This window comes from Pelophylax lessonae, assembly GCF_965119305.1.
Source record: "Pelophylax lessonae genome assembly, chromosome: 1".
In the NCBI taxonomy this organism is placed as follows: Eukaryota; Metazoa; Chordata; class Amphibia; order Anura; family Ranidae; genus Pelophylax; species Pelophylax lessonae.
Genome location: NC_138768.1, coordinates 690415685 through 690430980, shown reverse-complemented (window position 1 = coordinate 690430980; position 15296 = coordinate 690415685). Strand labels below are relative to the sequence as shown.

Sequence of the window (15296 nt, the reverse complement as noted above, 5' to 3'; positions counted from 1 at the left end):
AAATAGAAAAAAAATTTGGCCACTTAAATTCTGCGATTTACTGAGCCATTGCCTATGCTGTCTTGTTCTAACCAACTGTTTTACGAATAAACTATAAAAAAAGCATTATTATTATTACCCACATAATTAAAACTACATTTCTTGCTCTATTCGGAATACCTTAAAATTTAGCCCTGGTGTAATGCCATTACATGGAAATACCATCACTGATTATGACGTAAAATGTAAAAAGAGCACTCATCAAAGAAAGAAAATGGTATATAGAATACTCAAGCTTTCTGAAACTCAGACACTGCTAAGATTATTATTTTACCACGTACTAAAACAAAGAGACCAGAGTAACCAATAGAAACTCAACCTATTGTTTCAGAAGGCTAGTATTTTGAACCTTCAAAAATGAATCTTTTTCCATAGTGACCACAGACTAGGTAAGAAATGGCTTTAGGCAGCCAGTTCTGTAGTTTCTAGCTTAAAGTTTTGTATAGATGAGCTCCCAATATTTTGGTCAGAACTTGATGTCAAGAAACAGAAAATGTAGATAATGACATGAACTTAAGGGATGCTTGCTGCAGTAAGTGTAAAAATGTGTTAAAAAGTAGCAATCTGAAATTCCCATGTGGTTAGTTGAAGTTATAAAGTCTAGAAAACAAATGCTTTGGGCATATGTTAACCCCAAGTCATTTGTGAGTAAGTGAGAAGAAAGCAGTTCCCCAGCTTTCAGTGGATGTTTGTGCCCTTGGACCAAAGAAGAAGCAAACATCCTTTCCCCACCACAAATAATCTTACGGGGTGGTCGTACCTCTGATCCTTTCAGAGGCCACCAGTCTGTCAAATATACGTACACGACCTGACGGGACACTTTTTGTCAAGTCCTTGCAAGATTCAAAAATAAAAATTCTCTCTTTGCAGGCAGCTTTCTTGTCTGTGAACAAAAATGTACCAGCGACAGCAAAAGAAATGAGTGTGGACAGTAAACGTGACCCCTCTGCAACATTATCATTCCCAAGTGTCCACAGTCTCTAAAAATAATTTAATAAGTAAAAGTTTATACACAAGGACATTATATGCGATGAAATATACACATTGCAAAACTGTGGTATGCTATAGAAAAAAAAAAAAAAAAAAAAAGCAATATGTAATACTTTATATAAAACACAATTATTAATGCGTACAATATATTCAAACTGAATTAGCAGTGTATTTCCTTTTTTTTTTTTTTTTACCAAAAGTACAAGAATAATTTAGTAAAATGTATGTGATTTTTTTAACAGCAATTTCACAAAAGTATACAGTATGTTGTTTTTTGCACATTGTATTGTTATCAATAACAGCATACATTTTTGCCAATATAAATTGGGAAGGAAAGCAAAGACTGTGGCTTGTACTTGAAGGCATTTTCTATCCCCCAAAAGCTTTCTTCAGCCGGCAAATATATTTTCACACTAACAAAAAGAGGTGAGTGTCCAGATACCTCCAGCACTGATTTCTTTCTTCTTAAAGTGATTGTAAAGTCTAGTTTTTAAATAACAAACATGTTTTACTTACCTGCCCTGTGCAGTTGGTTTTGCACAGAGTGGCCTGGATTCTCCTCTTCTCAGGTCCCTCTTCTGTGCTACTGGCCCCTCCCTACTGTTGAATGCCCCCACAGCAAGCAGCTTCCTGTGGGGGGCACCCGAGCCGAGTCACAGCTCCCTCTGTCCATTCAGACACAGAGCTGTGACCCGGCCACGCCCCCTCTCTCCCCTGATTTGTTGACTGACTTTAAGTGACATCAGTGGGACTCAATCGCGCCGTGCTGCTGTCTTAGCCAATGAGGAGGGGTGTCCCAGGCAGCTGAAACACTCCTGCAACTTCACTGGATAAAGATGGGCTCAGGTAAGTATTAGGGGGACTGAGGGGGACTGTGCAGAGGGTTTTTTTATCTTAATGTATAGAATGCATATACTTAAAAAAAAAAAACTTCTACCTTTACAATCCCTTTAAGTCAGTAGGCTGTGGTAGTTTGCTGCAGTGTATTACAGTTTAAAATTATCAGATGACTCTAGCCATCTTTTAGCAAACCTGTATTTTGCCCAAGCAGGTATGGGGAACAATGTGACTCACACCCCTCTATATCATTTGACAGCACTGGGGCTTCCTGACTGGCTGCTCAGGCAGCCAACACTTGCAAGTGTGTGTGAGGAGTCTGGTTTGGAATGGAAGTTCAGGTAAGTATATGTAGTTTCTGGATCCAGCATTGAAGAAAACCTGTTGACCAATGACCAGGTTAACTTCAACATTAGCAAAATATATAAACTTCCCAAGACATCATCATTAGGATTTTGATTTAGGTTATGATAGTGTTATGGAAATTATTTTCTTGGGGATTGTAGGACTGTGTAACAAGAATTTAAAATACAACTGATCCCTGCTCTTTGACATACAACTTTCGATACAATGCCAAAATTTGACCAACCTGGCCAATGGTGAAGGATAGGAATCAGGGCACTGAGCTTTAATCTTGTATCCACTATTGCAGACTTTAAATCCCCAACCCAAATAATTTTCTCTGAATCTAACATACACACCCCAATATGTACTGTGCCTAAAGCCCCCAATTCAGAGCTTCTCATCTACACCTATCTACACTGCTAATGTCTATAAGCCCCTCCACCTCTACCAGTATGCCCCCCTACACCAAAAGAACTGTTGTAACTGCTCAATTTCATAGTAAGGGAGAATGTATTTGGATAAGACTAGGTGGGCCCTAGAGTAGGAGCATGGTATTATCATGAACCTTTGCTACTCCTCTCCTTTTTTTACAAATTCTATCACTTCCCTTTATAATCTACTAACAAATGTTGTAATTTGATTAGTGAAGAAAAGCATTTTTAATGTTGAAGCCATTTCATCACTCATCCAAGTGGCTTAGAACTGAGGAAAAAAGGATCCCTCGAACTGAGAAAGCCACTTAGACGAGTGGTGAAATCTCTTCAACATTACAACCTGTTCTGCTAAATGTGATCAATTTCTACTAGCCAAAGCACAGGACAGACTGGAAAAACAAATGTGCACGAAAAAAACAATAGCTGTATAAAGAAAAGTACCATTACTTTTTGTTGATAAATACCTGCTTAGAAAAGGATTACACTTATTAATTATTTTTTTCAAATGTTCACAGATGTTACTGGTTTACCTGTAAACCTTTAAATGTTAAGCCCATGCATTCTGTTCATCTTTAATTTGGTTGGAAGATCCCAATTACAAACCACAAAAATCTTTTAGTTTTAACAAAATGTGGTTGAACCTGGGCCAGGACCCAGGCATCTAATCCTAAGGCATTGGAAAATATCGATAGGGATGTAAAAATACTCAGAAACTACGCCAAGCAGAAGCTATATTACAGATAAAGGTTTCTCTGCAAACACATTTAATTAATATTTTATAGGCACTGCAAACTGTTCTCAAATTACCTTGCTTTTACCTTGAAATGGAAAGGAAAAGTCAATCAACTTAAAGCTGTAAAATGCAGAATATAACTTGTTGATACACATGTATCCTTATGCATGACTACATTTTGATTGATTCTATATTTGTTTTAACTTCATAGCAAATGTAATCTAAAGCAGCATTGTGTAAATGATGTACTATGTTTAACGTATTTTCCTTGGAACATTTCTGAAGCCAATTTTTTTCCCTTTTGGATAGAGAAGGTAATGGTTAATTCCCTTGTCAGGATTTTTTTTTTTTTTTTGTAGTCATGTTTCATTTCATTGAGAACAATGGTCACCAGGAAAAATAAAGAAAGTGAATCTACCCAACATGGATTTCTAACCACTTTATCAAAAATTAAAAAAATAATAATAATATTAACATTTTGGCTTTAGATATGCTTTAAAGGGTATATTTACAGAATCTATCATTCACTCCAGGCAAATCTTCTCTGTGCATATGTGTTAAAGTGACAGTAATTTTTCAATACTATACAAATATGCTCTTAAGTCTCCATTCACACTTGTATGACTCCAAAGTTGCGCCGACTTTGGAGTGCAACTTTGGGGCAGCGTTGATGCAACTTTGGATGGGTGTACAGAGCCTAAAAGTGCTTTAAGCGAATAAATAGGAAGTTACTTTATATGAGACAACTATACATACAAATATATTTCCATTTAATTTTTCTATTTCTATCCAGGTTAGCTTTGTGTAGGAAAGAAGGTGAGCTAAAGTGTATATCAGGGCAAAATTTCTAAAACCCCTGCAATACATGCACATTTTCCCATGAACTGGTTCTTTAAAAATGCTTGACGTACAGAAAAATACATGCTGATACTGCCAGAAATGCACTGCAATTCCCACTTCCTATTCTGGACTAACGACGATGCCTGTGCTACAAAAAATATTTTGTAAATGCTTTTAGGCAACACATTGATTATTTTTAATCCTTATGCTACTAGCATTAGTAAATACTGTAGGTAGGAAAGTATATTATATTTATTTGTTTTTAACTTTGTTTTCAAATTATATCCTAGTTTCAAGGTCTATTGATGTCATGTATCCCAGGAGTCTATAGAAGGGGAGAGAGGTTTTCTAAGCTAAGCACACCCTCCTGCTAGCATGCCTGACTTAAGAGCATCTGCCCTTACTCAAGATGGCAACGGCCAGAAAGGCTTGAGGGTGTTTTCAAGGTGACTTCTGAGTGTAATAAAACATTGAGACATGGATGGATGGATGAGTTTGCTTTGGATATAAAAAAAATGAATTTAAATATTTGGTTTGTGGTGCTCAGATGCGGTGTAGTTCCGCTTTAAGTGTCACAAAAGAAAATCTTAATCTGAGTAATCTAGAGAAAGATCTGATTACCAAACTTTTTTATGTGCACTTGTGCAATCTGTTTTAAATATTCTGAAGGTAAATCCTGTTCTTATCTTTAATATTTTAACATGCCTTTAAGTGGTTGTAAACCCCTACAAATATCCCAGTAAGGTGACTAGCCTCAGGTAAAACACAGAGATCAAACAAGTCTTCCTACAACAGTTGCACATGTTTATTTGCAGCCCTTTCTCCTCTACATCTGTTCAAAGTCCAGAATGTATACAGCTTGTCTGAGTTTCCAGAAACCAGGAGGAAGGAGCTAAAGTTACACTCTGCAGAGCTCAGTGAGGAGAGCTGAGAGCTGATTGGAGGGAAGGTACACACCCTCTTCACACAGAACACAGGAACAGAGCTGAGGCTATCAATCACAGACTGTGTGCTGTAGCTCCCTCCCCTGTCACCTTTTTTCTTTTTGTGTCAGGAAAATTGTTAGAAGTAATTAGTGCAATGGAGTGAAACAACAGACAGAAATTACAATAAGTACTCTGGATTTAGACAAGTACACACTATAGAGAGACATGCTTTGTTCAAATTTCATTTCTGAGGTTTGCAAGTTGCAACCACTTTAAATAAAAACATTGGTAGTTATTACTCGCTGCTTACAATATAAACACTTTTCCTTCTTTATTTCTGGCCTGTAAAAGTGTTCATATAAAATATGGAGGAAAGTATGTGTAGTGTACAACCACCAGAGATGCTTGTTTTTGTATTCTACATGGCTCTAGAAAAATTACAGATGAAATGCAATTGGTTGCCAAAACGCACCTTGACCAATTCCAATGTAACAAACATATAGAGAGGCAAAAACCAAAGGAAGGTATTACCTTACCTGAAAAGAAGTGTGCACGGAAGCCCTTTTTTGAAACCGTATTGTCAGACCGGAATTCAATTCTCATATTATTGTATTGTGAAGTAATGACTTCAGGCACTTCTGTTCCACAGAATTTTCCATGTAACTTGGAATCTGAAGATAACCCACTTCTTATCTCCACAAAATCATATTTGCAGACCTGAAGACAAAATATTCAAAAGGGTTAGGAAATATATAAAGAGACCAAGGTTTCATTTGTTATGAAGCATTTGTTTTTTTCTAAAATTATTTACGGAGTTATAATCTTCCCATTTAAATGTAAAAACTATACATTTTAGGTAGAAAAATAGCAAACACAATTATATGATGCAGACTCCTAAATTAATTTACAAGCTTTTTTTTTAAACACATTTGAGGGATCCATATGAGTTAACTTATAATCCACTGATTTTATATAAACTAAATAAGACTTTGATGTATTATTAAAAAAAAAAAAAAAAAAAAAAGGATGTTCAGAATCAATTGGTAGGTGTAAATGTTTATTTTTCCTTATTAGAAGTTGATGTACACCCCTCAGTTGGAGGGGAGTCTTAACAGGGGAAGCAACTTGTACACCCTTGTATAACAGTATGGATCAGCGAATGATTAGCAAGAGGGCAATGAAAAATAATGCACATGGCAAAAAGCTGACCCTTGATGGTACTAATGGCCAAGTGTAGTTCCACCCCCAACTAAAGGAGAGAAATATTTTGGCCCACTGAGAAGGCACATGGTAAAATTGACATACTCACAAGTCAGTGTACTACTCTCCAAGGTCAATCCATAGCTATGAGAATGACTGGAATGTTCTTGACCTCTATACTTTCCTGCAGACAAGGCAAAAGCTTCAGTGTAGAATAGGCATAAAACAGGGCATACTGATACGGCACCAAAAGGGCATCTGCTGTATCCGCTGTTGGGCCCCACATCTTGGAGACAAATCTTTCCAGTTTCTTGTTAAATCAGGAAGCTAGCAAATCCACATTTGCACAGGTCCAGATCTTATCTACTGAAAAAATCTGTCTGCCAGTTTTCCACACCGGAAACTATCACTACAGACCTACAGATGAGTATACATTCCACACACTGTGTTAGGGAAAGGACAGTGGAGTCCCCCATGTTTAGAGTGGGAAATACTGGCTCAATTAAAATGAAATGGTTTTGGTGAAACAGCTGCTGACTGGATTCAACTGGTGGGGTCTCCTACTCTAGAAAAGGGAGGGACTCCACATCTGACAACAAGTTCTCTAAAATTTTCCCGACAGAATCAGAGATATTAGGCACCTCTATGTCAGAATCCACCGGGAAAGGTAGCTGTGGGCATTTTAAAGCCCGTGATCAGGAGGAACTACAAGTACCAACTGTGCCATAAAATCTTGCATAACAGAAGAAAAACTTCATCTGTGAGTCAGGAAAGGGAATAGGCATCAAAGTATGAAAGCAATAGGGGGATCAGAAAGGGGTTGCCAGAGCAGATTGTTCCACCTCAGGTCTGCAAGATTTGCAGAGGACATAGTCATTCGATGCACCAAGCTCAATGTCACACATAGTGCAAAATAGGTCCTGATTTGGTACGTCACCATCAGCTACAGGAGAAATGCCCTTCCATTTATATGTAAAGGTGAAAGGATCACCGCCACTCTCCACCAGCCAAGGTAAATAAATGACAAAAAGTGGCCTCAGCCTACGTGACTCTAACAAACCACACACCTTGATGCATTTCGCCTTCCCACTGGCCTATGACTAAGACCCAGTGGGCCGGGGCAAAGTGCATTAGTGGGAGGCCATTTATTCACCTGGGCTGCTAGGGGGTAGCAGAGATCCCTCCTCTTTAAATTTACTAACCCCCTTGATTGGTATTAGGACAAACCTGCACCCCATGTTCTGGGACACAGGAATTAGCTTTCACCTCTAATTTGAGCGACACCGGTCACCCTTCCATTTAGAGCCAAACATATTGCTAAAACTCAGAAGGTTGTTGCACATTTAAGAGAAAAAGAGCTACCTCACTCCCCCCAAGAATACTCACAGACTACCTGAGCAAGGTGTGCTAGGTGGTACACTGCGAACAGAGCCCATGAACCACAAGGGCTGTATCTACGGCAAAATCTGGGTGTTTCCAAGTGCAGGCTGTTGGAGGTAGTATATAGACAACTGTTTCAATGTACTCTACATTGGAGAAACTACAGGAAGGGAAGGGGCTTGATCTGTGCTCTAGCTTCATCCCTGTGCTTATTTGCACAAGGTCCTGGTTGAGAAAGATAGTGGAAAATAAACTGGCGTTATAGGCATAAACAGCACCTGGAGGCCAGAACAAATAAAAGTGCAGGAGAGTTGCTCTGTTCCCTGAATATAGGGCCCAGCATGTTTAGCCTCCATTAATCAAAGTCTCCAAGCCAAGATCAGTACAGAAAAGGACAGATTTTATTCTATTCCCCTCACACACTGCCTTGCCATAAGCAGTCACTACTTTGGCAAGGACTGAACATGCATACAACCTCATGTAAAATAAAAAGAAGGATGGCTAACCCAACATATAGCCTGCATCAGATACTCTCAACAGGTGAGTCTTTAGGAATGGCAACAAGTGAAACTCTTCAGGTGTACTGGCCTGACCTGAAAAGCAGAACTGTATGCTAACAAGACCGTCACAAAGAAAACACTAGTATACTTAATTGCCTGGGTAAACCTGTGTTCATTGGCTAACTAAAGATACTTTCAGAATTTCCAATATCTGTCCTAAATCCACCAGGGACTGTTGATAGTAGAAATAAATTGTTCAATTCAAGCAAAAATATAACAGAAAAGAAGAAAACATCCATTCCTTTGAACAGCAAGCAAGACTGAGCAGGATTGGTGTGGGAGGAGGTCATAGCCCCTTGAGGTTGGTATCCAGTTTTTTGTGTGCCTAGTATTCATTTTTACCTTAGGCAGTAATATAACCCTAGGTCATTTATTAAGAAGTTGTGTCCTTAAATGGACAATAGAGAGAAACTATTTTAATCTTCTTTTTTTCTAATCTCCTGCATCCCAGATGCTGTTTACATGCATACATTCAGCAGCAATCGCATGTCATTGTTCAGGGTGGGCTGCTATGCAATGAACGTCAGCATAGCCACATATCACCACATGGTCAGCACACTGAAAGGAGGCAGCTCTCAGAGCAGGAAATGCATTGATGTGGTGCATGTTTAATGTCCTAAGGCCCGTACACACGTGCAGATTGTCGGCCGAAAAGATTCGGCCGCTGAACGATCGGCCGATTTTCGGCTTGTTAGTATGATGCTTCCGACAGCCGACAGCGCACTTTCAGCCGAAAAGAATCTGTCGTGCAAGCATTAAAATTTTTGTTGTCCAACACCAGAACGGCCGATTGTTCGCCAGTCAGTACAGAATTCGGCCGACAGCAGATTTGCAAGACTGGGCATGCTCAGAAAAGAAAAAAAACCAGGAAAGTTAACCATCACATGACATCACTTCTGCCGTCGGCTGTTGTTGGCCGACAAAATTCGTGTGCAGTCTTTTTCACTTTTCAACAGACAAGACAGCCCTCAGACAAAAGACGGCCGATCGTTCGGCCGACGATCGGTACGTGTGTACGGGGCTTTAGCTTCCAGATCCTTAGTGCTGGGCTGAGGACTCTGTTTATGAGTACCTCTAGATTGTTTTACTGTGACCTTTCAATAAAGAAGTTGTTTTACACTGTGAGATCTTTATCTTCTGGTATTTTTTTGAATGGGACCTTTTTTTATGAGTGTCACGAAATTTATAGATACCAAGGTATTTTTGGGCTTTTGAGAATTGTTATCCTGTGCTGTTTGACCATTTTGTAACAAGTGGTCAACCAAGGCTGATAAGTAATGTTATACCACTGGTGTGCATCCTGAAGGGTGTGAAACACAGGCACTTGAAGACCTGCTAAAAGGGTCCCTGTTTCAAATCCCAACCACGACACTACCTGACTGTAGTTTGCATGTTCTCCCTGTGCCTGCGTGGGTTTCCTCCAGGTACTCAGCTTTCCTTCCAAAGACATGCCGGTAGGTTAATTGGATCCTGTCTAAATTGGCCCTACTATATGTATGTATGAATGTGTTAGGGACCTTAGATTGTAAGCTCCTTGAGGGCAGGGACTGATGTGAGTGTACAATATATATGTAAAGCTCTGTGTAAATTGACAGCCCTATATAAGTACCTAAAATAAAAACAATGAATTTATGATTATTTTGCTATATACTAGATTGGTTTTGTACAATTTATTTTCTCTCTTTCATTGTTTGTTTGATAAATGAACTAATAATGTTTTAATCAGATGCACCTTTTTGATTTGCGTATCATTTTTTGTTATGATTTTTTTTTTTTTTTGCATTGATGTATTGATTCAAGGCACTCCTTGCACTTAGTTATTATGGTATGAACTATTATTTTTTCATAGCACTGTAGTTCATATAATCTCCACTGGGGTGCATTTGTTAAGGTATCAATGCAGAAGAAACAACTGGGAGATAGGGGTTGCCCCCATAACAAAAAGTCAGTTAACATGGACATAGCAGGATCATCAGGCATTAATTTAATGAAAGTTTCAGATTTAAAAACATTAAACATAAAATTACTTTAGGATATTAAAGTGACTGCAAAAGAAGACTCTATACTCACCCCTCTGATGGGTGGCTCTCCTAAAATTATGTTGGTATACAGCAACATGGGTGCATGTCAGGTACCTGGTCCTAGTTGTAGTGGCTGACATACTACATTGAACCCTAACTCCTAACCTTAATAAACAATACTTAGTACTTGTAAGACCTAGCAGACCATTATCAACAACATGCCTAAAATCTAAACGTATTCTTTGATAATATGTATCCTTGTACAGCTCTGCATCCAGAGAGTTAACTTCCAAAATGTAAAATCTTGAAAGAAAAGTACATTTTAAAAACTGTCTACAATATGTCCATGTGTGAATTATTTTTCCGTTACATAATCTGATGGTTTTGATAGAAAGTGTTTTATGCAGGAATTTTCTAAGCTTCTTATGATGAAATGTAAGTTGCTTCAGAAAATACACCAATTGTTTGCAGTAATGTTGTCATTCCCTCTAGTCACAACTATGCTTAAGAAAGTTTATTTGAGGCTCAATGTGTGTTATTAATTTAAGGTCTATAAATCACAGTCGGTTACTGAAAAACAGAAGGAAGAAAAAAAATAAGCAAAAAAAAAGTCCTGGCTAAAGTTGCTACCTTCCTGTGGTTTCCATTAAAATGATTTGTTGCAATGTTTTTTCATTTATTACTGCTGTGTGAACACAGCTTCTGTCGTACAAAAAATTGGTGCAATACTTAAAGCCAAATGTAACTGCTGGCCGGGGAGAGTAACATGATAGTTATCATATTAAGAATTGTGTGAAATGCATTATGTGTGATTTTATGTGCTACCCTGCTGTGTGAAAAAAACATGTCAGTGAGATCCCAGGCTATAAATGCAAATGTCTACATTAATCTATTGCAGGTTCATTAAAGGACCAAAATCAACCTAAGATAGAAAACGGCCTTCATAAAAATGCTTAAAGTGACAGTTTTCAGAACTCATCAGAACTAATGATATTTGGGACTATGATCTGTTTTTTTTTTTGAGAATTGTATATGGCTTCACACAGCAGACTTTCTGAAATGTATTGCATTAGGAACGTGAAAGGGATAATCTGGATGGTTGCTATGTTCAATTCAGATTGTTTGATTTAATAGAATTTTTGTACTTCCCAAAAAATTTAGTTCTTGGAATTCATTAAGAGACACAGTATTCAGAGACAACTGGGTTATATTGTTGCCTACAGGAGGATCTGGACAAAGGCAAACAAAAAAGGGTGACTAGCTTACCCCTTTCTATTCCCAGCATGCCTCAGCTTGAAGCAAAGCAATACTGGAAGTAAGAGCACAAACATATACGTAGGACCTGTGTCCCTACATGAACCCAAAGAAATGGTCTTTGTGGAAAGTACAAAAATGCTGTTCATAAAAGGTTACAGGATTCAGAGACAAAAAGATGTCCAAAATCAGTCACACTGAGGGGTGGGCAACAGTAGCAAAACACATACAGGCCCACGTTAACAAAATCCAAGAAACTGGTGGCTGCTTGCAGCTAAAAACGCTGCCCGAAAGAACATAAAGCTGTGCTCAGACGAGGCCTGAATATTCACCTTGTAAAAACTAAAAGAACATATGAACAGAAAACCAGATGGCAGCCTTGCAAATCTGGGAGGCGTTCGTAGATGTAGTAGGGTGAGCTTTAAAAGGAAAGGGCAAAACACGATCCATAACCACTTCAGCTATGAAAGATTTACCCCCATTCATGACCAGGCCATTTTTTGCAATACAGCACTGTGTTACTTTAATTGACAATTACACGGTCCTGTACCCAAATAACACAAGAAAACAATTCCCATTAGGTGTATATTGATTGGTTTGCGCAAAAGTTATTGCAACTACAAAGTATGGGATATATTTTATGGAATTTGTATTTATTTATTGATTTTTTGACTAGTAATGGCGGTGATCAGCGACTTATAGCTGGACTGCAATATCTGCAAATTGGACGCTAACTGACACTTTTTTGGGAACCAGTGACACTAAAACAGTGATCAGTGCTAAAAATATGCACTGTCACATCAGGGGCAATCAAAGCCAGTTTTGTGCACTGTGTGGCTGGTGTTTTTACTAGGGGGAGGCATGGATCTATGTCCCTGCTTTGCAGGAACACAGGATTCATGCCTTCTGTACTGACAGAATGGCAAACTGCCTTGTTTACATAGGCAGACTGCCAATCTGCCTGTGTAACGAATGACTGGCGGGTGTCCACAGACATCAAGTCCCCGGTACCTGCTGATCGGGTCCCGCTGTGCATAATCACAGTGGGAGCATACTGCCCCGACTCGGAAGTATGAAATTATGTATATATACATGATTCTGCACGCATCGGCCACCCTGTTTCAGTAAAGCTACAATAGGGCAGTCGTAAAGTGGTTAAGATAAGACCTGGGCAAACTGCAGCCCTAAGCCAAATATGGCTATCTGGTCATCTCAATCCGGCCTCCACTGTCAGCATTCCTCTCTGAGCTTGTCAGCTTCCTCAGTGAGCAAGCATGCTAACAGATGTCTATGTGTGGAGCTGCAGGAACTGGAAGGCGTGAGCCTGAGGAACCAATTAGTATAGTGGGGAGGCTCAATTCTGCCAGGACAGTATTGCCTAGATGTCCCGATGCTCTCCCGCCACTGTGCTACCCAGCCAAGTTCTTCCTGTGTTAGCACCTGCACTCTGCAAACCCCATGAGATGCTCAATTGCTCTTCACTGCAGATTAAGATCTGCAGAAATGTCTGTTGTATCGACCTCAGGCTCTCTTTTTCCAGTCACAGTGCTTTTCAGAGGGCCTTTGGCAGGCATCAAGGAGGTGTTATATTGCTTCCTCACTACCTGATTTAACCCTATAAGTACCATACCACTATTGCGTGCATTACACATGGTTTCGGTGTGGCCCCACTGAACTCAATGGGAGAGTTTGACAAGGGGGTGACACTTGTCAAACTCTGCACCCTAAATTTAAAAATGCCTGATGAAGGGGCCCTGCATAGCTCGAAACATTGCACTATGCCCTCTGTGATGTATTTGTTCTTCAATAAAGATTTTAGTTGTTAATTAATTATCCGTGGTATACTGGTGAGTTTGTGCATCAGAAGTTAAAAATGACATGGCCTCAGCATGTGAACAACCCAGTCCCACTATTATTTTACAGATCAGGTGGGTGGCTGGGAGAAGTAAAAAAACGTGGCTTAGCTGCCCGTTTTTACAACCCCCTGACTACCAGTCTAAAAGAGACCTATTTCATGAGAAGTTGTACATATTATTCCTAATGCTGGGTGTTTGTTTTCCATATGTTTACATACTTAGGGACCTTCTCAGGTCCAAAATTATTATTATGCAGAGCTAAGTTGGGCCTTCTGCAATGGTCCCAATTTCTCATGTGGCTCTTTGGGAAAAATAATTGCCCACTCCTGCTTAAGACCATAAGCTTGAACAGTGAGTGAACTGTCTGAGCAACTGAGAAATGGTGGAACATAATGCTGGTTTCCCTTCACCGGGACCATCAGGAATCACAAAAAAAGGGTCAGTTTTTTTTAAATTAAGCAAGGCTCAAGAAGGAGGCTCAAAGCCTCACATCACCTTTTCCTTATGTAAAACTAGCAAGGGATCTTCACATGTCAAAGCTGCCAGCTAGACACAAAGCTTGCAGAGGTGATGGCAATAAGGAAAACAATGTTGTGAGTGAGGTGGAGGGAATATCCCTAATAGGTTGAAAAGGAGATTTCTGAAGTGTTGACAGAAGCAAATACAATTCCTATAGAGTCACAGGAGGTTGCAGAGGAGGAGCTACATGAGAGCTACTGTGTACAAAAGTTTTACTTGAAGAATGGTAGGCTAGAGGTCTCTGGAATAGAATCGAATGGGTCAACATTTGCCCCTTGATGGTACTCAGGGTCAAAGGCTGATCCAGGCCAGATACGAAAAAGGTCAGGCCAGAGGTAGTATTGTGGATGTTTTCCAGAGCATTGTGGAATCAGGGTTAATTAACCTTAAAGAAAGCATGGCAATGACCAAAGCGCCCCTTTAAATCCAATTTGAGTAAACAGGAATTTTGGAGTTACAGGTATTGAAAAAAAGAATGGATATTGTGATCCATGAAACAGATAAGGGGGTTCTTAGTGGTTGTAATGAATTCAGAGGATTATGCAGAAAAGCATTCCAGGGACAATTGGGGCTCACTAAGACATATCGGCCATTATCTACAGACCCCACCCCAATGTTTAAACTCAAATAAAGCAACTACTTGAAGCAGGGGGGACGAATGGGGGTTCTTAGCCCCAAAACAGTGGATTTCCTAATGGTTAAACACCCCATCACCCTGTCAAGGAACATCCTATTGTGGCTGGAATTAGATCTTTACTAGAGAGATTAAAGCTTTGTTATCCCAACACTTAATTTTCCTGATATGTGCCTGCTGTACCATGTATTTATATGAGAAAGTATCCTGTTCTCTTTGTATGGCTTTCTTCATGTGAAATCCCTGGTGTTCCTGCTATTCCCTTTGCTTTCCTAATAAAAACTGATCACATTAAGCAGGAGAGCACATTGTGGTCAGTTCTCTAGCTATTCTGGGAACTCAGTGTACTCTCTACAATGAGCAGATTTTCCCACTCCCTGGCTATTATGTACATGGGGTGATAGGAGGAGTTCCCCTTTTAAAGACAATCCCTAAAATAAAAAGATAGTGTGGTATTGATGACCTCATCATGGTTTGGAAGGGTTCAGAAGAACATTTAATTTTATTCATCCAGTATTTAAACCAAAATTATCTGAACTTGGAGTTCACATATAACCATGATTGGGTGTCCATCATATATATCGACATAGTATTGACGGGACATGAAGGCACAGGCAGTGTTTCCTCAAAAACCTATCAGAAGGAATGTGCAGGGAACACGTTGCCACTTGCTACCAGCTTTCATCCACCACACTCGATTAGATCTGTCCCAATCGGGGAACTAATTA

At 39.4% G+C, this 15296-nt stretch overlaps 1 protein-coding gene across 1 annotated transcript in view; it reads right to left on the bottom strand.

Moving 5' to 3' along the window:
• TLL1 (tolloid like 1) overlaps positions 1–15296 on the bottom strand; it is a 234205-nt gene that overhangs the window by 37634 nt on the left and 181275 nt on the right. The window contains exon 16 of the mRNA XM_082268794.1: positions 5681–5861. Coding sequence (XP_082124920.1) covers positions 5681–5861 — 181 coding nt within the window. The remainder of the gene's footprint in view (positions 1–5680; positions 5862–15296) is intronic.